The 25,028-nt window shown below is 39.5% G+C and overlaps 1 protein-coding gene across 2 annotated transcripts in view; it reads left to right on the forward strand.

The window, feature by feature from the left end:
* The window catches only part of LOC127502450 (dynein axonemal heavy chain 9-like), a 113,810-nt gene extending 93,558 nt beyond the window's left edge, over positions 1 to 20,252 (forward strand). Inside the window, exons 60-69 of one of the 2 annotated variants that reach the window (XM_051875382.1) lie at positions 35 to 228; positions 1,216 to 1,364; positions 1,755 to 1,882; positions 4,254 to 4,481; positions 6,042 to 6,233; positions 7,992 to 8,183; positions 9,612 to 9,782; positions 14,362 to 14,544; positions 15,272 to 15,661; positions 19,881 to 20,252. In XM_051875382.1, coding sequence (XP_051731342.1) covers positions 35 to 228; positions 1,216 to 1,364; positions 1,755 to 1,882; positions 4,254 to 4,481; positions 6,042 to 6,233; positions 7,992 to 8,183; positions 9,612 to 9,782; positions 14,362 to 14,544; positions 15,272 to 15,661; positions 19,881 to 20,108 — 2,055 coding nt within the window. In that variant the 3' untranslated portion in view covers positions 20,109 to 20,252. The remainder of the gene's footprint in view (positions 1 to 34; positions 229 to 1,215; positions 1,365 to 1,754; positions 1,883 to 4,253; positions 4,482 to 6,041; positions 6,234 to 7,991; positions 8,184 to 9,611; positions 9,783 to 14,361; positions 14,545 to 15,271; positions 15,662 to 19,880) is intronic. The other variant, XM_051875383.1, reaches the window with a different exon arrangement.
* Positions 20,253 to 25,028: the final 4,776 nt, after the last annotated feature.

The following is a 25,028-nucleotide window of genomic DNA, read 5'->3' on the forward strand; positions in this document are numbered from 1 at the left end:
TGGTGACATTATTTTGTGGTGATATACGTTTCAGTCTCTCTCTGCCATGGAGGAGTTTCATAACCTTGACCGGGACATTGAAGGCTCGGCTAAACGCTGGAAGAAGTTCGTAGAGTCCGAGTGTCCGGAGAAAGAGAAGTTCCCTCAGGAGTGGAAGAATAAGACGTCAATGCAGCGACTGTGCATGATGAGAGCGCTGCGTCCCGACAGAATGACCTACGCTGTCAGGTCAGACCACATCTGGACATTTCCACCTTATTTTGCCATGTTTATGTGACTGTTTTTGCTGCAGGGTAGCAGCCCAACCACATATATACAGAACTATAATTGTTTTATTAACTTGTTTGAATGTTTTAAAGAGTTTAACCTGTTACTGTCTCCCCTCTTTGATCACAGATCTGAACTCAGGTGGTTGTAGTTCATGAATGCTTTGGAATACAGACCTAATTCTGGTCTCTGCTGACACTCAGCTGATTATTGCAGAAGTGAAAGTTACAGAAGTTTAAGCTTACTGTAAAGCGAATGTACTGACCTAAGCATTTTTATTTTACAAAATAATTTGGCTTCTAAAATTGCTAGAAAATCAAACCAAGTTGTGTCCAAAATTGATGTTGATATCACAAAAAATTAGTGGCTAAAAGGTTTGAAAGTACTGTTTCACAATGTCTGATTTCAAAAAGCGATTTGAATGGTGATTCAGTAACCGCTCTGATGGATTCAGTTTATTTAGTGATGCATTTGTCAAACTGATTCAAACTGATATCTCTCTGTGTGAGTCTTTCTGCGATTCATTTAAAAAAAACAGTTCATTTGTTCATAAATCAAGTATCCCAAAATCTTAAATTTTAATCTTATCATCCCCTCCAAAAATATTTTTTTCTACATTGGCATTATATTCCCAATCACTCATCCTGCTTTATAGAGACCGCCGTCTGCCATTGGTCAAGAGTTAGTAGTTGAGAAGTTTATGCAGTAGAGTCCATGATACGTGAACTTTAGGAAGACAATGGCAGTGTTAATATAATAAGACAGTGCAGGCCAGTGTCTTCACCAATGAGAATCAGTCTTCACCAATGCTCTGTGTAGAGTTCAGTTCATTTAGCGCTGTTTAACATGGTTCACTTGAAACATATTGAAATAATAAGCTCATTATTATTATAGTGTCATAATAATGAGTTTGTAAAAAGCCAAGTAACGAGCTTGTTCACTCTTCAGAGATTTTGTGGAGGAGAAGCTGGGCAGTAAATATGTGATGGGACGCTCGCTGGACTTCGCCGTGTCTTATGAGGAGTCGGGAGCCGCCACACCCATGTTCTTCATCCTGTCTCCTGGAGTCAACCCGCTGAAGGATGTGGAGAAACACGGTACAAACCATTTACATCATTTCACCAAAATGTTGCAGTAATCACCAGTGATTTAAAGCAAAGGTGTCATTTTGGTATTTTCCAAATGTCATTTTGGTATTTTTAAAATGACCCCTTAAGATCAGCAGATACCTGCACTCAAAGCCAGTGATTTTTGTGCATTTGATGTCCTAAACTAAATGTTGGCGTGTCTGGGGTAGTCTGTCAGTACTAATTATTGTATCCTCTAAGGCAGATTTGAAGGTTTACTGATCAGTCATGTGAGGGATCAGATTAAACACGCCTGTGATAGCAACTAGTCAAATCACACGCTATCCGATTACCGAGGGCTCGCGAAACACCTTCAGACACTTCAGATCTGTAATCTGACCCTTTAATAACATCCTGCAGGAAGAAAACTGGGATACACATTCGACAACAAGAATTTCCACAACGTTTCGCTGGGCCAGGGACAGGAAGTGGTGGCAGAACAGGCTCTGGATACTGCAGCGAGAGAGGGACACTGGGTGATTTTACAGGTAAAACACTAAACTCTCAAAGCTGCTGCAAACTGAGTGTGAAATCGCTAAACATTCGAAGAACATCGTGAGTCCAGGTGTCTGATGCAGTAAAGCACACTGGATCACAAAAGTTTACATGCTCAGTGCACTGATTTTGTGGTCACATTTACGCTTTTAACTGATTGCCATTATTGGTAACACTTTACAATAAGGGTTCATTTGTTAACTTTAGTTAACTACATTAGTTAACATGAACTTATGATAAAAAGTAATTCTAAAGTACTTATTTATCTTAATGTTAATTTCAGCATTTACTAATACATGATAAGACACTAAATATGCAGTAATGTTATTGATCCGACTTCATTGACACTGTCAGATGAGAACAAAATTTGAACTGAATTGATGGTGTCTGCCTCACGGCTCTCACTCATGGCTGATTAAATGACCTGTTGTGTTCTGCTGGGAGAGAGGAATACCTGTCTGGCCGCTGCACTCCACTAATGAGTCCATTTAATTCGAATGTCACTCTCCGACCACAGCTGTTTATTACACATATTATTTTGGACGTCCTCAAGCAGACACCCACATGTACAAACTAGCCATATAGATGTGGTTTGCTTAAAACACAAAACAATGTTCAATATGTCAAGAAAACACGGAGGCTATTGGTCCGAATTCAAATGTTCTTATGTGGGCGATTCTCACGAGAAAATGCTGCATAATGAAACGCAATCTCAACAGCGCAGGAATGCATTTCACTCTTTAAAGATGCACCTGCACAGAATCACAATGACTTTTATTGAATGGATAAAGTGGCAGAACGTGAACATCTTTACCTGAAATCCCCCGCATGCTGTGCTGGTCGGAAACATGGAGATGAGTGTTAGTTTAATTGCCTTTGCATGAGAATCTCAATCAGTGGACCCAAAGATTCCCATCTCCGTACCGCCTTCCCACAGTCTTCATCAGGCCGTCTCATCTCTTACCTCAGCGAGTCTGTTTTAGCCCACTTATGAATTCAGGCTTTGCCGGGGAGATGGTGGATCAAGGGAAAGTTCCCCTCCAGCGAAGGTTAATTAGATTGCAGCACACAGGGTCCTTTCCAGCAGAAATGCAGAAATCCACTCACTGTAGTGTGGCAATCAATCGCTAATACTGGAGCAGAAAATCCTCAGACTTCAGCTGACCAGAGTTCCCCTTTTCTTTTAGATACACAGTGAGCAAAGATGAGGAGAGCAAGGTGAATTTGCTCGCGGACGACTATTATTTGAAAAGTGGCTGGATAGTGTTTAACTTTAATGGCATTTCTGGAAGGAATATACTGCATTCAGCCTTTTAAAAACCACTGTCGCCCGCATTATCAAGCTTGACTGGCAGATTCGGCAGGAAACTGGAATTCCGTGAAGCCCAGTTAAAATGTGCAGATTGTGTGCCAGAATAAATCCTTTGAAATATTGAAATTATAATTCAATTCAATTTGTACAGTGAGGACCAAATGCATCAGTTGTGCAATTTAATACACCTTTTTCAGTACTAATGATAGTATGAACATTACTATTTGAGTACAATTAAAATGGATGCCAGAAAGTCTTAGTGTTTGGTGTGTCCTCATTTAGTTAATGATTTAACAGTGTTTTAAAATCAAGTCAACTCCTAAAGAAAGCAAAAAACAAATGCAGTTATCTTAGCACACTGCATTTTTAACATTCGTATGTGCCGCAAAACATCGCCTGCAAAAGCTGCATGTTTCAGTTTTCAGACAAAAATGACAAAAATTTCACCCGGGAAAGTAAAAACGGCAGAATGTTAGCAGCTCTGAACTGTTTGTGCCTGAGAGAGAGAGAGAGAGAGAGAAAAGAAAGAAAGAAAGAAAGAAAGAAAGAGAAAGAAAGAGAGAGAGAAAGTCTTAATTTCTGAGGTGGCCTTTAGATCATCCTTGGTACTTTCAAGTCGTTACAAACCAACTGCAGTATTGACATCATTTTTTTTTTCTCTTTCATTTGAATCTTTCTCAGGATCAATAGGGCTGTTATAGTGATTTTAACAATGTGACAGTTCATTCAGCACGATGTTATATTAACAGCATTAAGGAGATTTTGTGCTCTTGCATTATCAGTTACTGTTATTTTCATAGTGGGTGTGCTGTGAAATCTGTCTTTTTTGTTTCCAGAATTTCCCCTTTTTATTTATTAGATTTTTTAACAAAATACAAAACATTGCAGTTTAGAGCTTTAGACAGTACAAAAGACGATACTTGTATGGAAAATTGTAGAAGGATTTTTACATCACCTAACCCTAACCCTTAAATTGCATCTTCTTGTTCATTGTGTTATTCTGTACCCACTACAAACTGTCATCAGAGATCAGTCTCTTCTGTCATAACTAGAATATCCACTTGGTCTCTAAATGGCTGGGAACTTTGGAGAAGAAGCTGGAGCAGCTTGCGGAGGGCAGCCACCAGAACTTCAGGGTTTTCATCAGCGCAGAGCCGTCATCCTCGCCCGACGGCCACATCATTCCACAGGGCATCCTGGAGAACTCCATCAAAATCACCAACGAGCCACCGACGGGCATGCATGCCAACCTGCACAAAGCCCTGGATAACTTCAATCAGGTACATACCACTACAATTATGTTGCGCAATATTTGCCCAAAAACCCCTCAAATCTATCATAAATATCATTGTTTTTGGCGACAATAACAGTTGTATCAGCCTGACATTTATGACTTCATGCTATCCAAAAACTATAAAAAAGAATTTTAATTCAGAAATTAATCTAAATATGTCCATCATATAAGAGGTGTATTTAAGTTAATTTTATATTTTCTGTGAGGTCCCATATATCTTGGATTTGGCTGATACAGTAGTCAGCATCTGCTTGTTGTGAGATAATCTCTGTGACCAAGTGTGTTTGCGGTGCTTCTGTTAATTACAGTTCTGCATGTGTTCTTGATGAAGCCTGATCTGTGGCAGGATTTTCAAGCTCACTCCAGGCCGATTCTAGTGCTGATGACTCTCACCGAGTCATATTCTAGTCATGTACGCACTTTGAAAGCAAATCAATGGCAGAGAAAAAGGCCTAAACAGCTCTCAAACTCTAGTAAGCAGCAGTAATACAGAAAATGACAACTACTTTCATACTGACCTTTTCAGGGGTCCTAGCAAAGAGCAGAGTCAATTGCTTCCTTTCGGCATCGATAAATTCAAATGATTTTTTTTTGTGATTGGTTTGCTTGTGATGAGCAGTGAAACATTGCTATGGAGATCATAAACTGCGATTGCAAACTCATAGGATGTGTGTTCGTATTGGTGCGAGTGCTGAATGTTAATGCTGTCGCTTGCGTCTGGATCAGAGCTTCAACACCTCCTCTAATATTAAAGCTGCACCAGCAGAACAAACTACTGTATAAGGGCCCCCATTGCTTATGACATATTCATAAGCAGAGGATATTTGTTTAATGATGTTATTGGATTGCTTGTATCCCTTGGATTGCACCTCAATCCCTTACTGTAAAGCAAATGTACTGAACTAAACATTTTTTATTTTAAAATATATATTTTACAAAATAATTAGCCACTAAAAGGTTACCATTTCCATGGTAAAAGCAATGTCCAATTTCAAAACGCTTTTCACAGGATGAATTTTGAGTGTTTAAGCTTTTGAATGATACCTAATGTATTATTAATTAAATATGTGAGAGACAAAAAAGCATTGAAATAAGTGTGCCAAGTTTCCTGCTACCGAAACACTGACCGCTAATAGGCTGTGTCAGCAGCACCAGATCAACCTACTGTATAAGGGCTCCTATAAGCGGAGGATATTTGTTTAATGATGTTATTAGATTGCTTGTACAAACAAAAGAATCCCATGAGGTGGAGGTGCCATTTGGCTCCTGACCCCCTCGATTCCACAAACTCAATGAAGTTATTTGAAATGATGAGCCTGGCAATGAAAGCTCTGACAAGCAGTAACAATTAAAAAGGAGTCTCAGCTCCTAAATGTATTGGAATGAAGTCATTCTTTTGTCTGTCCTAATGGCTGATGTCCACTGGGAAACCTAACAATGAAAGAGCAGCGGCAAAGGTTTTCACTTTCAATGCTTTCTCTTTGTTCTCAAGTCAGATCTTGTTGGCAGAATGTGAAGCGTGATACCGATGTGTCCTTATTGACAGGATACTCTAGAGATGTGCGCCCGCGAGAACGAGTTCAAGAGCATTCTGTTCGCCCTGTGCTACTTCCATGCGGTGGTGGCGGAGCGGAGGAAGTTTGGCCCTCAGGGCTGGAACAGGAGCTACCCGTTCAACACAGGAGACCTGACCATCTCTGTCAACGTGCTATACAACTATCTGGAGACCAACAGCAAGGTAAGTGCGTGCGTTTGCCTATTGAACTAAGAGAGAGTGAAACGCTTGCTGACATATGCGCTGTTAAGAGACACTCACACACATGTACACAACAACCTCCCAATTTAATATTTATGCCCTTCATTACACGGAGCAATTAAGCAGCAGTGCTCGCTTTAATGGCAAAAACCCAATACAAAAGAGTCATGGACTCGGACTAGATTTGCATTTTCTGACAGTGGGGAAGAGTCAGATGACTTTGCTTCAGTGTAAATTAAATGATAAAGCCAGTGTCATGTTACAGTCAGTTTCACTCGAGTGCTGTGAATCGCTACAGCTATAAATGGTTTCATAAACAGTAAAAAGGCAACACCAATCACAATTCATCATGCAAACTGATGCGAGAAAGAACAGCTGTAATTCAGTATGCAAATGTTATTAAAAAGCGTTTTGAATATTGAACATCTATTGGTTTAAAGGGATAGTTCACCCGAAAATTGGCATCATTTACTCTTACTTATTTACTCTTAATTCATACTGCCAAGATCCAAAATGGACAATGAAAACATGATGAAAGACAGCAATATGACTTGTGCACTATATTCCACAGCAGAGAATTATCAGTGAACAGTAACTTATATTTCTGATTGCATTTAGAAGACTTGGAATATAGTGCACTCTCCTATAGACTGATTTTATGGTGTTTTTTTTAGGAGCTTAGAAGTATAAATCACCATCCAGATGTATTTTATTGAAAACAGAACCTCAAACACTCTGCTTCTAGTTTTGTGTTTCACAGAAGGAAGAAAATCATTTGGAAAAACCCCAACCAGAATGTTTGAGGAATATCAATCCACTGCTCTATGCTCTTTAATGATGCACATTTTCTAACGAAAATGATGCTGCAGCCGCCATCACACTAAGGGTACATTTACACGACAACGGAAAAACAGAAAAGTTTTATCTTTGTACAGATGAAAACGTTTTCAAAACTATCCCCATTTACATGGGTCCGCAAAAATGAATAAAAACGCTGTATTATGTATGCCAGACAAGTAGTTGGCAATGTCACTTTGTAATGAAAGACTACGCGCCTGCACATACGCATTCTTTTATAGAGCACTCACACCAGACGCGCATGCCTATCCACCTTATTTTTACAGTTTACTGGCCTGGACTTTTATTTCCCTATAGCGGCTAATAAATTGTAAGTTTCACACATTCACAGAAAAACACCTTACTTCCGCATTGAAAAATAAGGTGGATAAACTAAACACGTAATACGCATGTGCATGCCGTCACCATTTTCACAGATTTCGTGTTTTTGCAGTTTACATGGAGATGACAACGGTATCGTTTTCAAAAACTTGCACTTTAAAACTCGTTTTGAAAAGTTTGCATTTTCAGGCCACCAAAACGCCATTGTCATATAAATGAAAGGCCAAAACGCATAAAAAGTTTTCCTTTTTTAGCTGAAAACAGTGTCGTGTAAACAGCCCCTTAATCACACTACTAGAGCTGTGAGGAACAGAGCACTGCATAAAGACGGTGCAGGGACTGCAATACATGACGCTTAACACACAGCCAACTCTCAGTGCAATGGAAAGCTGACAGCTGTAGAAAATGAATTTGTCTCATATACCTCAAATGCACTCTTAGGAGCAACATTGAAACTAAGAGTTAATCATCGGTTGTAAGTGCTGCGGTTTGGTGGTTCAGGCCCGCTGATCAGACGGTTGCATGCAGGTCCTTCTTTAAGCGCTCTGTCTCTTCGTCTAGGTGCCCTATGATGATTTGCGCTACCTCTTCGGGGAGATCATGTACGGCGGTCACATCACTGATGACTGGGACCGCAGGCTCTGCCGTACCTATCTGGAAGAGTACATCAAGCCAGAGATGATGGACGGAGAGCTGTACCTTGCGCACGGCTTCCGTCTGCCTGGAAACACAGACTACAATGGTTATCATCAGGTACAGAGAGAAATCACGCCCTACATACGCTCAGTCCTACATATACAAATCTTTGGGACATAAAGTGTGTCATATCTGTAATGATTATTATATCAGGACAGCTGCAGATGGTTAGGGTCAGACTGGGGTCTGTGGAAAATATAAGATAAAAGAATACAGAAGATTAAAAAAAAATTGTTTACAAAATGCATTTTTAGGGCTTAACATTTCAACATTTTGTATTGGAAAACAACTTGTTGTTTATAGTTTAGAGTACACTTAATATTTTTTTCAGACTCAAAACATATAGCTACCTTTATATGGTATAAAACCCTTGAACTAGGTGAACTAGATATACTTGTAGCTGCCCTGGTTTCAAAACCTGACATGCTTTAACCATCAAGTCAGTGATCATCAGCTTTCGCTGTTTGATAATAACTCCTATTCTGTTCCAAAAAGCCATACGAGTTTGGAGCTACATGATGGTAAGTACCATAAATGATGTCAGAATCACCTGATTAAAGGAGGATTATCTGTGGAAAGTGTGACTCGACTGGACTGATACGATTTAGACTGTGAATGCATGATTTCTACCACAGCGTTTTAGAGTCTTTTCAAAGTTGCATCCAAAATCCACATGCCTCCTTTCATGGCAGTTTGAATGGGCATGACACTTCTGTATGATTGTTTGTTGCTCTCTCCATCTTCTGCATGTGTCTACAGCCCAGCTTATTAACTAAGTTTTATTTCTGTCGGATACATTCAGATCTCTGGGATGCTGGGTCATGCATGGGTAATATTTTGGCACTCGTAGCAGAGAACTACATGCTAGATTTCATCAGTAGGGTGTTGTGTTTGTGTTTCTGGTATGTGCTTGTTTGTAAGCAGTCAAGATGCCTGCAGTGATCCTGAGTCTCAGTCTCTGTCATCTCTAGTGCTTTTAAAGCATCATAGAAGACGAGAGGCACAGTGGACTTTACTGAAGCCTCTCTTCAGCACACTGTTTAATGTTTCGCTCTGTCTAATGACATTCAGGGAAGATGATCACAGCAGAAGAGATCTGTCTGTCTTCCCAGCTAACAGGGAACGTTCTCAGAAATTTAGCTCAAAAACATAATTTATACATCATTCATGGAGTGTTTTTAACTGAAACGTTTTAGTTGGACGTTTGTCTAATGTTTTTTAAATGTTACTTGTTTCAGAACATTCCAAGAACATTCACATTCCCATAATGTTTGAATAATGATAAAATGGAACATTCCCTTAATGTTTGCTTAACCAAGAAATAACATTTTTAAAACATTTAATAAACTTGATGTTTTGAACGTTCAGAGAACATACTTAAATTACGTTTTTGTAACTTAATGGGAACGTTTTTAGAACGTATTTTTGTTAGCTGGATTATTTCCGTCCCACAGCTCATCACGGCTCTTTTTGTTTCTTTTTCAGTACATTGATGCTGCTCTTCCGGCCGAGTCTCCGTACCTGTACGGCCTTCACCCGAACGCAGAGATTGGCTTCCTAACGCAGACGTCAGAGAAGCTCTTCCGTACCGTGCTGGAGATGCAGCCCAGAGACGGAGGCTCCGGAGAGGGAATGGCCGGCTCGTGCGATGAGAAGGTTCTGGACTCATGGCCACACAAAATATATAAACTCACACCTAAAGCTCTTCCCACATTATTTAGTCCCATTTGTAAAGAGGAGGAAAAATCGATATTTCAAGGAACTGCAATATAATACCTCATGATACTGTATTGATGTTCTCACAGCAAAAATAATTAGGTTTAATTCAGGATAATTGGGGAATTTTCCCAGTCATGTCAATGGCAAAGAGTGTCTCAATTTACCTGAATTAAACCTACTCAGGGATATTTTTGTTGTTGTCTGTACCAGCTGTTACCAGTATGATCTGAACTCAATGACAAGCACATCTCTGCTTAGTTTTGTCAGTGGATAGACGAGGAACACAGTGGTAAGTGATATAAATATCAGCAGGTTTATTGAACTGAGATGAACAACAGCACAGCAGTGAAAGCAGTCCAGGTAAGCAGGCTGGGAGAGGGAGTGTCTTGGTATAGCTTATCTGTGAGTGATGCAGTCTTTGTTTCTTTTTCAGGAGATCCAGTAGCGGAAGAGCGTGGAGACGACGGAGAGCAGGAACTGAGGAGAATTAAAACGGCCAGTAGGAACAACAGGTAAGTATAACGCAGGTAAGTTGATCCGGGAACACAAAAAGGTAAGGTTGAGACCAGACAATGAGTGAACCGGAGGAGTGCAGTTTTATAGAGCTGACCGGTGCTCGCTGACAGGTGCAAGGAATCAGTAATCAGGTGATTGTGATCTGGTGAATGTGGTGACGGTGGTGACTGGGTTGGTGACTGAGTTGACTACCTGACATTACCCCCTCCTCCATTCCCGTCGCCGAGAATTCAAGATCTCCTGCACTCTGTAGATTTGAGGCTCTTCAATGACTTTGGGAGGAGGAGGTACTGGCGGCTCATCAGGTTCTGTGGAGGAGGGAGACACAGGATTAAGGAGGGAAACGTGGAAGAAGGGGTGAATGCGGTACCTTGCAGAGAGTTGAAGATGGTAGGTGACTTCATTAATCTGCCTCTCGATGGTAAAGGGACCGATATAGCGGGGACTCAGCTTCCGGCACGGCTGGTGGAGGCGCAGATCCCATGTCGAGAGCCAGACCTTATCTCCAGGATGGTAAACAGGGGTAGAAGATCGACGGGCATCTGCAAACATCTTGTGCCTCCGCACAGCACGCTGGAGGTGGACGTAAGCTGAGTCCCATACTCTCTCGCTTGCTCGGAGCCAGTGGTCTATGGCTGGAACGTCTGAGGGTTCCTCTGTCCAGGGAAATAGAGGGGATTGGTAGCCGAGTATGCACTGGAACGGGGTGAGACCGGTAGTTGACTACTTGAGGGAGTTTTGTGCATACTCGGTTCCAGCCATGTTGATTGTCGTGACAGTAGGCCCGGAGATATCTCCCAATCTACTGAATCTTCAGCTAAGTCTGGTCGTTGGTCTGGGGGTGATATCCTGAAGAAAGGTTGACAGAGACATTAAGGAGTTTGAAAAAAGCAGTCCATACCCGGGAAGTGAATTGTGGCCCACGATCGGAGACAATCTCTTCAGGTATTCCAAAGGTATGATGGAAGAGGGCTTCAGCTGTTTCGAGGGCGGTGGGTAATCCACGAAGGGGGATCAACTTGCATGCTTTGGAGAATTTATCCACTGCTACGAGAATGCAGGTGTATCCATCGGAATTTGTCAGATCGGTGACAAAGTCAACTCCGATGTGGGACCAGGGACAATGTGGAATGGGCAGTGGTACAAGTTTTCCTGAAGGTAGCTGACGTGGAGTTTTTGAGATGGCAAAGACTGAGCAAACATACTGGGAGACATCCCGGGCCATGTTGGGCCACCAGTATCGAGAGAGTTCGCTGGCTGCCTGGATGTCCAGAGCCCAGGGAAGCATGAAGGGAGTCCAGAAGCTTATTCCTCAAAATTGTTGGCACGTAGATCTTGCCTTCTGGGCCTCCCAGCGGTGCGGGTTCGGAAGCAGTGGTGATGCGGATTTGGTCCTCAAGGTCCCATTGTATGGGGCTTACGAGGATGGCTGGAGGGAGTATGGGTTCAAATGCTGACGGTTCTTCGGGAGCATGGATACGTGAGAGTGAGTCTGCCTTGATGTTCTTCTCACCAGGTCGATACGTGATGATAAACTGGAAACGTGTGAAGAAGAGGGCCCAGCGAGCTTGACGAGGGTTAAGTCTTTTGGCGTTACGAAGATATTCCAGGATTTTATGATCTGTATTGACTGTAAAGGGGTTTTGGGCGCCCTCCAGCCAATGCCTCCATTCTTCCAACGCCAGCTTGATGGCAAGTAACTCCTGGTTTCCGATGTCATAGTTCCGCTCCGCTGGGTAAAGCTTCCGGGAGTAGTAAGCGCAAGGGTGGAGTAGAGGAGGCTCTCCGTGGTATTGTGACAGCACTGCGCCCATGCCTGTGGTGGAAATGTCCACCTCCACGATGAAAGGGAGCTCTGGATCGGGATGAGTGAGGATGGGAGCAGTGCAAAAGGCTTTCCTGAGTTTGTCGAATGCGGCTCGAGCTTCTGGGGTCCAGGACAGGGACTTGGGCTTCAGACGGAGCATGGAAGTGAGTGGAGTAGCAAGGATGCGGAAGTTCTGGATGAATCGGCGGTAGAAGTTTGCGAAGCTGAGGAATCGTTAAAGCTCCTTAACAGTCTGAGGCAGAGGCCAATTCTGGATGGCTTGGACCATCTGGATACCATCGGCGCTCAGGATGTAAGTTCCATCGCGTTTAAGTTTAAGGTACAGATGGTACTTCCTGAGCTGTTGTAGGACCTGCATCACGTGGAGGCGATGTTCGGCCAGGTTCCGGGAGAAGATCAGGATGTCGTTGATGTATACAATCACAAATCGATGGAGGAACTCCTGGAACACCTCGTTTATGAACCCTTGGAAGATGGACGGTGAGTTGGACAGGTCATGAAAGCCGTCTTCCACTCATCGCCCTCTCAGATACGAATGAGGTTGTAGGCGCTCCGCAGGTCCAGCTTCGTGAAGATGCGAGCCCCACAGAGTTCCTCGAGAGTGGCTCCAGGCAGCAGGCCAATGGCGCAGTCCCATGGTCGATGAGGTGGTAAATTGGTGGCTGCCTGTTTACTGAATACCTCCTGGAACGCCTCGTAGTCAAATGGGATCTGGAGAGTGGTCTGTGGTTCCAACCACAGACCACCAGTGTGGAGCCAACATGCAACTTTGGTTCACTAACCGGGGCCTCAGGAACGTTGGAGAGACAGTTCAGTGTCTTGGTGTAGCTTATCTGTGAGTGATGCAGTCTTTGTTTCTTTTTCAGGAGATCCAGTAGCGGAAGAGCGTGGAGACGACGGAGAGCAGGAGCTGAGGAGAATTAAGACGGCCAGTAGGAACAACAGGTAAGTATAACGCATGTAAGTTGATCCGGGAACACAACAAGGTAAGGTTGAGACCAGACAGTGAGTGAACCGGAGGAGTGCAGTTTTATAGAGGTAACCGGTGCTCGCTGACAGGTGCAAGGAATCGGTAATCAGGTGATTGTGATCTGGTGAATGTGGTGTGTGGTGACGGTGGTGACTGGGTTGGTGACTGAGTTGACTCCCTGACGAGTTTAGTGTATCAGTGTTACATTTAACATCATTAAACTCTCAGGGAACAATGACAGTGATCATGTCCTCATGTCCTGAGACAGACACTGAAAGGCCCTTGTGTCTGGAGAGGTTAAAGTCAGCTCATTTCCCAGCAGTCGGCTGGTTGGAAGGCCTCTGACATTTAACCAATGAGAGATGGGAGCTTTGTAAGAGTGCTTCACTGCATTATGACAGCTGACCTTTTTAAGTTAAGAGATTGGGATTTGTAAGCAATGAATGCTTTGCATTAACTCCTCATTTATCTGACATAGACAAATAGATCTACTGAGAGGATTTGATTAAATGGCCCAATTTCACATCCAAATGCTGTGTCTGAAATCATTCAATCATTCCTTATGCACTTTATTCCAGCGAATTCAGACACTGATGGGAATGGAAACAACTTCATCACATGCGTGTGCTTTCTTACAAAGACAATGAAGTCTTTGTGCACATCCTACTTTGTTAGCTTGATTGTCATGTTTAATATGTTTGTTCATTATTATTATAATTATAATTATAATAATTATTATTAATTAGTATTGAAACCCTCCCATCCAAACTCTTTCTATGCTCAGAGCATCTCCTTATTCGTCTCTAAAGCAGTGATAACGTCACCAATAACATTATTAGATGAACACATAGCCTGCAGCTCATTGAATACATTTTGGCTTGTTATATTTTAATCAATGGATGACTTTTAAAAAAAGTGAAAGCCTTTTTTTTTTTTTTTTTTTTTTTTTTTTTTTTTAATTATATTGTTATTTTTATTATTGCTTTTATTAATTTAACATCTCTGAATGTTCAGTTTTGGTAATGTCTGTGTTTGTGTATTCTATGTTTGTGGGTGAAAGTTCAAATAAAAAAAGTTAAATGGCAAAAAAAAAAAAAAAAGTGAAAGGCTTTTGCCACAGGGATAAAAATATTTATTTCTTGATATATGAAGTGATTTCAGACACAGTCTTGATTTCATCTGCCGTGTGTTTGTGTGTCCAGGTGAAAGCTGTGCTTGATGAGATTCTGGAGAAGCTTCCGGAAGAGTTCAATATGGCGGAGATGATGGGGAAGGTGGAGGAAAGAACGCCGTATATTGTTGTGGCGTTTCAGGAGTGTGAGCGCATGAATGTCCTGACACAAGAGATCAAACGTTCTCTAAAAGAGCTCAATCTGGGCCTGAAGGTTAGACACACACACAGACATTCAATTACCCACACACACACACACACACACACACACTCTCTCACACACACACTCGCTCATTCTCACACACACACACACACACACACACACACACACACACACACACACACACATTTTCATTACTGATTTTCATTACTGTGTGGAGCCTGTACAGAATCACCTACTCAAATGACTGTCCTTTACTAACATGAAAAAAACATTTATTTATCAAAATTATGCACATTCATGGACACATTGCATTGTGGGAAATATTATGCTGTAAAAACTAAAAAATGAAATGATCCATGCAGTTTGACAGTGAGATTTTTAGATGAGAGAATAAACATTTTTCATGCATCTTTGTTTTTGCTTCATATATCTTCATATTCAGCTGTGACTTTCTCATTAAAAACACAAATGTTATATTCTTGGATGGAGAGTTTTCAGTCTGATATTATCCTGAAGAATCACATTTGAATTCTTGAAAAAAAAAAAAAAAAAAAAGTGAAAAATGTAACTTTTTAAAACTAAGCAGCAAAAAAAACTCAAAAGCAACGTTTGTTTGTTTACATTAACACTGAAAATTTGCGATGATGCCTATTAAGTGATCAGAAACAACATCCGTAATTTCAGGACCTCAAGGAAGAGGATGTCTTTTTAACATTTAAAACAATAGATGTTGTGACAGAATGATTTAGCTGCACTGTTTCATGTGTTCCTCTCACAGGGTGAGCTCACGATGACCACTGACATGGAGAATTTACAGAATGCCATCTACCTGGACCAAGTGCCCGACTCTTGGACCAAGCGCGCCTATCCATCCATCTCTAGTCTGGCCATCTGGTTCATGGACCTCCTGAACCGGATCAGAGAGCTGGAGACCTGGACCTCCGACTTCAGCCTGCCCTCCGTAGTTTGGCTAGCCGGCTTCTTCAACCCTCAGTCCTTCCTCACGGCAATCATGCAATCCATGGCCCGCCGTAACGAGTGGCCGCTGGACCGAATGAGCCTGCAGTGTGATGTGACCAAAAAGAGCCGTGAGGACTTCAGCGCGCCGCCCAGAGAGGGTGCCTACATCCACGGGCTGTTCATGGAGGGCGCAAGATGGGACACACAGGTACGACTCTTCTGTCTTTGGATGACAGAACCAGGGTTATCCTTCACTTGTTTTGAGAAGCAAGAATGCTTGCTAGAACTAATGAGAGTCAGAGAGCGATTAAGCTATCACCACCATTCTTGCCAGTGAAGATGTGCTTATAACCAGGATATTCAGTGACAGACCATCTGCAGCACATTCACAGCTCAAGCATGGTCTGTTTGGTCTAGCAAAAAATATTTGTAAAAAGAGCAAACATGGAAAGCTTGACAGCCAAAACAGACACTTTAACACTAATTGGTCTCAATTTTTCTTCATCCTACCTTCTCATTACAATCACTCCCTCTGTCCTTGTTCTTCACAAATTAATTTGTTTTGGGGTCAGTGAGTGAATTAGCTGTGTCGCCCCCTTAATATACAGCTGTGTCAAGTACAAATGTACAAGAAGAAAGATTTGTAATATCAAAATTGCTTTTTTTTAATGTAAAAAAATACAACCTTTTTAAGCAAAGTCAATTTTCTACATGGCAGGTAAAATCTATGTTTTATGTGTTAATCAACTATTTAAAACCATGTAAATAATTTGGCTTGTAAATATTAGCCATTAATTATTTATTACATTTTTTTCCCCCCAAAATGCTGGCTGTGGGATAAAGTGTGTCAGAGGCCATCTCAGCTTTTACCAAACTCAGTGTTTGCCTCCAAATATAGAGAGAAAAAAAAATGCTTTTTTAGACTGCATTTATGAATATATTGCATTATATTGCATTTGTAAGGTTTACTGGTATAAATTTACATTGACTAAATTATTATGAAAAATTAAAAGGGAGGGTAACACTTTATTTTGATGGTCCCTTTTGAACATTCTGTTGACTATAAGTAACTTTGCAACTACATTTGCAACTAACTCTCATTAGAGTATTAGTAGATTGTCTGCTTAATATCTGCTAACTCTTCATTGTGATGGTTCCCAACAGACATTCTACTAACTATATGTAACTTTTCAAGTACATGTCAACTTATTCTAACTCTAACTCTACCAGTCTACTCTAATGAGAGTTAGTAGACATGTTGGTGCAGCATTAAAGTCAACACAATGTGTTAAAGGGACCATCAAAATAAAGTGAAACCAAAGGGAGTTTGAGCAGTTTGATGAATGAAGCCAGTCTAATGCACAGCAGTGGTTTCTGCTCTTTTAAATTAACATGAAAATGAATATTTAGCAGCCTCTGCCTTTTAAGCACCTTAGATGTGCATCAACATGTAACGCATCACCTGTGAGTCTCCAGCTGAGACATTAATTAGCATTTGGTTAATTTACCAATTGATTTGGTTAAATGAGTTGATCCTGTCACTACAGTTTAACACTCCCACACACAGGTCAAACACACAAACACTCTGACCCGCAACGCAAAGAACGTCTGTTTGTACCATTAGTGCTCTAATGAATCTAAAGGCACCCGGCTTTCTGGGAATCTCCTTAAAAAACAGTTTTAATTACACACAGGAAGATTTTAAGCACAGTTTTCCACCGCACTTCTTATCCAAGTGTGAAAGCACATATGAGCAGACGCTCATCTAGAGATGGAGGATAAAAAGATTCTCCACCTACTGAGAGGACATCAAAGACAGAGGCATATATGTGATGACCCATATACATACCCTTACAAAAAGGAAGTTTATTCAAGTGTGCTATTAGTATGCTTCTTTTAAACTAAAAATAAGAAAGTATACTTTCAGTCTACTTTTTATATACTTCTCAGAAATATACCTTATGTACTTCTCAGAAATATACTTAAAATTGCACTTAAGTATACTTGACTTATACTGACAGAAAAGTCTATTTGTATATTTGGCCTATACTGTATTTAAAGGATTAGTTCACTTTCAAATGAAAATTAGCCCAAGATTTACTCACCCTCAAGCCATCCTAGGTGTATATGACTTTCTTCTTTCTAATAAACACTCTTGGAGATATTTTAATAAATATCCTGACGCATCTGAGCTTTATAATGGGAGTGAACAGGACCCACGAGTATGAGCTGAAGAAAGTGCTTCCATCCACATCCATCCATCATAAACGTGTACTCCACACGGCTCTGGGTGGTTAATAAAGGCCTTCTGAAGTGAAGCGATGCCTTTGTGTAAAAATTCTTTGTAACTTGAATACAGAAGGCGGTCTGGCGGAATCTAGATATTTTACTTCATAACTTGTTAAATATAGTTTTTTATTTTTATTTTTTTACGCAAACACATCGCTTCGTTTCAGAAGGCCTTTATTAACCCCCTGGAGCCATGTGGAGTACACGTTTATGATGGATGGATGTGGATGGAGACACTTTCTTCAGCTCATTCTCATTTGGTAACGCTTACTACCATTATAAAGCTCGGATGCGTTAGGATATTTATTAATATTTCTCCGACTGTGTTTATCAGAAAGAAGAAAGTCATATACACCTAGGATGGCTTGAGGGTGAGTAAAGCTTGTAGTAATTTTCATTTGAAAGTGAACTAATCCTTTAATCTTTTGATTGAGATATACTTAAAAGTATAATTAAGTATTCAAAGTATACCTGGTTTGTAGTTGTTTAATCTTTTGATTTAGAAGCCTATTAAATACTTTTTATCCCACATAGTTTTACATACTGTCTTATAAACGTATATTGTTTGAAAATATTGATTTATAAAGAAAACAGATATGTTCTTAATTCTCAGTATCTGAATTTTTCTGTAGACTAGTCCACTTGTAGTGTACATAGGAATTTACCTCAAATACTACTTTCCCTGCCATTGACTGAATTTTCATGCCATTGGTGTTTTCATATGGTAGGGGGCTCTATGATACATCGTCTGAAATAGTACAGAATCTCCGGATCAAAACACAGGAGAAGAAGAAGCTGAAACAATGATAGAAGATTGCTTATGGAGATGTAAAATAACATGATCATCAAATTTAAACAGCATGTAAATAAAAACTGCCTAACTTTATTGAATGAAATGTTGACCCAGGACAAGCTATAGGACTGTGAAGCTTTGGTGGTGTTGATGGACTTGATCTACTCCATCTGTGTTTTAATCATCATTCTGTATCCCACCAGGATGCAGTCTTTAACCAAAATTAAATTTTCTCAGCTTTTTGTTTAAAATGTTGCCTTATTAAAATTAAACTTACCCACATTTGTGTAGATAAAAAAGGATTCATGAAGCTAGAATAAATGTTTTTGAAAAATGCTTTTAAAATGGAAAGAGTTAAAGTACAGTTAAAGGTATATTTCAAGTATAAAAAATAATACCTAAATAGGAACATAGTAGTATACTTAAAGTGCAAAAATAATATATAATTAAAGCTGCAAGCAGCGATGAAAGGCCAATTTAGTCCCAAGAAGTACTGAAATAGTGCAGATTGATACTGGTATACTTACTACATAAAGTATACTTAAAAATACACTTGGACATTGCTTAAGTATACTTCATAAAATTAACTTGAAGTACTTCTTTTTCATAAGGGTAGTTATGATATGGTTATTTCTAAAGCCAAGATATTCTCTTAGCTGATGAGTTAATGTAATCTGCTTAAAGAGTTTTGAAGGCTTGAGCATGAAGTTTTCAGGCCCTGAAACTAAAGAAATTCACCCCATTATCCCAACAGTGTTTATTGATGAATTGTCTAAACTAATACAGCTAGTGAAGTGGAGGAGTGCAAGGATAGCTTTAGTGTTTAAGTGACTGTATTTATTTAGAGAGTCATAAAACGATCACTATTTAAAAATACAATAAACTTTTACTGCAGCCGCAAGAGTGTTCATTTGAGGAGAAATCATAAACTGCGTCCTTTATGGATGCTGCTATGTCAACATTATTTGCATTCGTCCCTCTAATACTTTGCAATCTTTGGTCTGTCATCTGTGGAGCAGAAGAGAGTTAATTAACCGATTTTCTCGATTTCAATTAACCGAGTTCTCCTTGTTTAGGGAGACCTTGGTGTTCCTGCAGAGAACTTGGCAAAGAAAAGTGCTCAAGTAGTTTAGTGAAGGACGATGCAAACTACTGTACTTTTAACAAGACAATTCTTTAAATGCACATTAATGACTTATTATATTGTGAAATAATGTTTAATTGGTGATTTATCATATAGAGTTATTACTGTCAACTTAAATGTTTCTAAATAAACTCTTGAAAGTGCTGATGAAACTGATAATTTTCCATGAACACACTAAAGAGAATAATGTGTGTCTTGTAGGCTGGAATTATAGTGGACGCCCGTCTGAAGGAGCTCATGCCCACGATGCCAGTGATTTTCATAAAAGCAATTCCTGTGGACAAACAGGACGCACGAAGTCTGTACCAGTGTCCCGTGTATAAGACCAGACAGCGCGGACCCACATACGTCTGGACATTCAACCTAAAGACGAAAGACAGTCCGTCCAAATGGACCTTAGCTGGAGTTGCACTACTGCTTCAGATATAACCACTAGCTTCTGCTGATTTTTTTTTTTTTATATAATATTATTTTAGTTTTTATATATAAGTATTAAATAAAAATTTCTTTATTTGTTGTGAAGATGTTTCATTAGTTTCATTTAAAAATTTCATTAAAGTTTCGTTAAAAGCACTTTGACCAAATTCTGCTGTTTCTTATTTGTTCATTTGTGTTTTACTGAATCTGCTGTAGTTGTTCTACAAATCTGTTATATCACATTCAAACCTCTCACCCCGAGAAACTGAGGTGTCAGTCTAAAGAAAGAAATGGCTGGCTGTCTAAGTGGTGTCCGCAAAATAATATAGGTTTCATAGACAATTGGAAAAGTTTTTGGGGCAGACCTGACCTGTTGAAAAGAGATGGTATTCATCCCTCCCGGGATGGTGCTGCTCTTCTCTCTAGTAATATGGCACATAGTCTTAGAACTGAAACATGACAAACTGGGGCCCAAGTCAGGAAGCAGACAGACTGGCTAAACCGACCGTCTGCTAGCTGCCTCACGTTACAGAAGTCAGAAAATTCAGATAACTCCCAACACATAGAAACTCTTACACCTAGATATTTTCAAATAGAGACTGTGTCTGTACCCCGAATTAGTAAAAACAAAAAACTTCCAAACTCATTTAATGGTAAAAATTTAATTGATGTTCAACAAATAAAAAATAGAGATAATAATGCTAAACAAATGATAAAACTCGGGTTCTTAAATATTAGATCCCTTTCTTCAAAATCACTTATTGTTAATGATATTATCAAAGATAATAATCCAGATGTGCTGTGTTTGACAGAATCTTGGCTAAAACCGGACTATTACATTACTTTAAATGAGTCTAGTCCTCAGGGTTATGATTATCGACACAATGCCCATCAGAAAGGCAAAGGGGGAGGTGTTGCTGTAATCTATAGTAATATTTACAGTATTAGTCAAAAGTCTTTCAAATATAATTCCTTCGAAGTAATGGTACTTTACGTAACATTATGTAGGTTGACATTTGTGCTGGCTACTGTATACAGGCCACCAGGACACCATACAGACTTTATCAAAGAATTTGCTGATTTTCTGTCGGAGTTAATATTGGCTGCAGATAAAGTCCTTGTTGATGGTGATTTTAATATCCATGTAGATAATAAGAAAGACGCATTAGGATTGGCATTTGCAGATATTCTAAACTCTATTGGTGTTAGACAACATGTGTCAGGACCCACTCATTGTCATAATCATACTTTAGATCTAATATTGTCACATGGAATCGATATTGATGCTGTTGAAATTCTGCAGCAGAGTGACGACATCTCAGACCATTATCTAGTCTCGTGTATACTACATTTAGTCAAGGCGGCTAAACTGCCTCCATGCCATAAATATGGTAGAACCATCACTTCTACCACTAAAGATCGCTTTATAAATAATCTTCCTGATCAGTTTCATCGCCTTAGCATACCAGAAAGCTTAGAAGACCTCGATGTTGTAACAAACTATTGCCTCTGTCTTTTCCAGCACATTAGACTCAGTTGCTCCTTTGCGCTTAAAAAAGATTAAGGAAATTAATCTAATGCCATGGTACAATGAGCACACTCGGGCCCTAAAGTTAGTAGCCAGAAAAATGGAGCGCAGCTGGAAGAAAACAAAACTAGAAGTATTTCGCATTTCGTGGAGAGAGAGAATGATTGAGTACAGAAAGGCCTTAAAATCTGCTAGATCTGCTTATTTTTCAAAACTTTTAGAAGAAAATAAACACAACCCTAGGTATTTATTTGATACAGTGGCTAAATTAACAAGAAATAAAGCTTCAACTTCTGATGTTTCCAAAGAGCACAGCAGTAATGACTTTATGAACTTCTTTACTTGCAAGATTGATAATATTAGAGAAAAAATTATAACCATGCAACCGTCTATTACAGTATCACGTCAGATGTGCATTGTAGTGTCTCTGAGGAAAAATTCAGTTCATTTACTGCTTTAGGAGAGGAAGAATTGTCTAAACTTGTTAAATCATCAAAATCAACAACATGTATGTTAGACCCTATACCGACTAAGCTATTTAAAGAAATGCTTCCAGAGGTTATAGATCCTCTTCTTAATATCATCAATTCATCTTTATCACTAGGATACGTACCGAAAGCTTTTAAGCTGGCTAATATTAAACCACAACTTGATCCTAGAGAATGTCAATTACAGGCCGATCTCAAATCTCACTTTTCTGTCAAAAATACTAGAAAAGGTAGTATCATCACAACTATGTTCCTTTTTAGAAAGAAATAGTATCTGTGAGGATTTCCAGTCAGGATTTAGACCGTACCATAGTACTGAGACTGCTCTCATTAGAGTTACTAATGATTTGCTCTTATCATCAGATCGTGGTTGTATCTCTCTATTAGTGTTACTGGATCTTAGTGCTGCATTTGACACTATTGATCACAATATTCTTTTAAATAGACTCGAAAATTATGTTGGCATTAGTGGAATTGCATTTTCATGGTTCAAATCATACTTATCTGACCGTTATCAGTCTGTAGTAGTAAACGAAGAGATGTCATATCGATCACAAGTTCAATATGGAGTACCGCAAGGCTCAGTACTAGGACCGTTGCTGTTCACTCTGTACATGCTACCCTTGGGAGATATCATTAGGAAGCATGGCATTAGTTTTCACTGTTACGCTGATGATACTCAGCTCTATATTTCTTCGCGCCCTGACGAAACTTACCAATTCACAAAATTAACAGAATGCATAGCTGATATAAAAAATTGGATGACCAGTAATTTCCTACTACTAAATTCAGAAAAAACAGAGATTCAAATTTTTGGACCAAAAACTTCTTCACGTAATAACCTAGAATACTGTCTAACACTTGATGGCTGCTCTGTTAAGTCTTCGTCGTCTCTTAGGAACCTGGGTGTGCTCTTTGATACCAATCTTTCATTTGAAGGCCATGTTACTAGCATCTGTAAAACCGCATTCTTCCATCTTAAAAATATATCTAAACTACGACATATGCTCTCAATGAAAAATGCAGAACAGTTAGTTCATGCGTTCATGACCTCAAGGCTAGATTACTGTAATGCTCTACTGGGTGGTTGTTCTGCTCGCCTGATAAATAAACTACAGCTCGTACAAAATGCAGCAGCTAGAGTTCTTACTAGAACTAGGAAGTATGACCATATTAGTCCAGTTCTGTCAACACTGCATTGGCTTCCTGTTAAACATCGTATAGATTTTAAAATCTTGCTAATTACTTACAAAGCACTAAATGGTTTAGCTCCCCAGTACCTGAGCGAGCTCCTAATTCATTATAGTCCTTCACGTCTATTGCGATCTCAGAATTCAGGCCAGCTGATAATACCTAGAATATCAAAATCAACCGCAGGCGGTAGATCCTTCTCCTATTTGGCATCTAAACTCTGGAACAATCTTCCTAGCATTGTTCGGGAAGCAGACACACTCTGTCAGTTTAAATCTAGACTAAAAACGCATTTCTTTAACCTGGCATACACATAACACATTACCAATTTATATTTTCAAATCTGTTAAAGGATTATTAGGGTGCATAAATTAGCTCAGCCGGAACCGGGAACACTTCCTATAACACCTGATGTACTCGTTACATCAGAAGAAGAATGGCATCTACGCTAATATTAGTCTTTATGGTTATCCCGAGGTTCACCGTAGTCAACCGGATCCAGGCCGTATCCAGGTGAGACCAAGGACCTGCGCCTTGACACGACCACAACGCAGCCCTGAAGTATCATCGACACGACAGCCACGACACAGTTCCTCAACAGCCGTGATGAATACAACCCTCAATTGGATGGAACTGGAATAAATACTTTGAATGTTGCGATCCTGTCGGACTTATGATAGCTACCTGAATCGTAACAAAGCACTGTTGGCCAGAGGAGAACTGGCCCCCCGACTAAGCCTGGTTTCTCCCAAGGTTTTTTTCTCCATTTAAACACCTATTTGCCACTTGTCTGCCACCTGATGTCACCTGATGGAGTTTGGGTTCCTTGCCGCTGTCGCCTTTGGTTTGCTTAGTTGGGGACACTTGACATTTGACTTGACATTTGATATTCAACAGTGCTTTGATCTGCCTGCATTGACACTATTCTTTTAAGAGCTGCTGTGCAGCCAAATAATGTACCAGTTATCAATGTAAAGCTGCTTTGACACAATCTACATTGTAAAAAGCGCTATATAAATAAAGGTAAAAAAAAAAAAGAAGAAAAAAAAGAAAAGAAAGCGTGCTGTGTTTGTGTGAATAAGCAGCAGTGGCGACGAGCCACTTATATCTAAAATACAAAATAATAGTTCAAAATAGTTTAAAAAGTTGTCATTTCTGTATACAGTATAAACCGCTTGTGAAAATGAAAATATTAAATACAATAATAAAATGTTAAAAATATTTGTTAAATATTTGTAAAATTTATTTATCTTATCTTCTCATATTCATGTTTTATTTTTGTAATGTGCTTTTATAAAGTCTTTTGTTATAATAGACATATTGCTTTGAACTGCTTTTTACAATGTTTACCATTACTACTATTAATGTTGTAATAGGTTTTTGGTGAATTGTATTAAAACCAGACCAAAAATCCTAATAATCCAACTAAATAATAATAATTATTAATGCAATAATATAGGGAACCCACAACAACTAAAAACCAAAAACATTGAAAAATGTATTGTCCCTAAATAATAACAAATAAGATTCTGGTAATATTTTGACCACTCAAATAGGAAATGTCCCCGTTTTCCATTTCAGAAATCTGGTTACTTTATTCAATGGGGGATAAAAAAAAAACTCATCAAAAATATCTTTATTTGTGTTCCGAAGATGAACGAAGGTCTTGCGGGTTTGGACCAACATGAGGGTGAGTTAAAAAAAATAAATAAAAAATGAAATTTC

Source organism: Ctenopharyngodon idella, chromosome 20 (assembly GCF_019924925.1).
Source record: "Ctenopharyngodon idella isolate HZGC_01 chromosome 20, HZGC01, whole genome shotgun sequence".
NCBI lineage: Eukaryota > Metazoa > Chordata > Actinopteri > Cypriniformes > Xenocyprididae > Ctenopharyngodon > Ctenopharyngodon idella.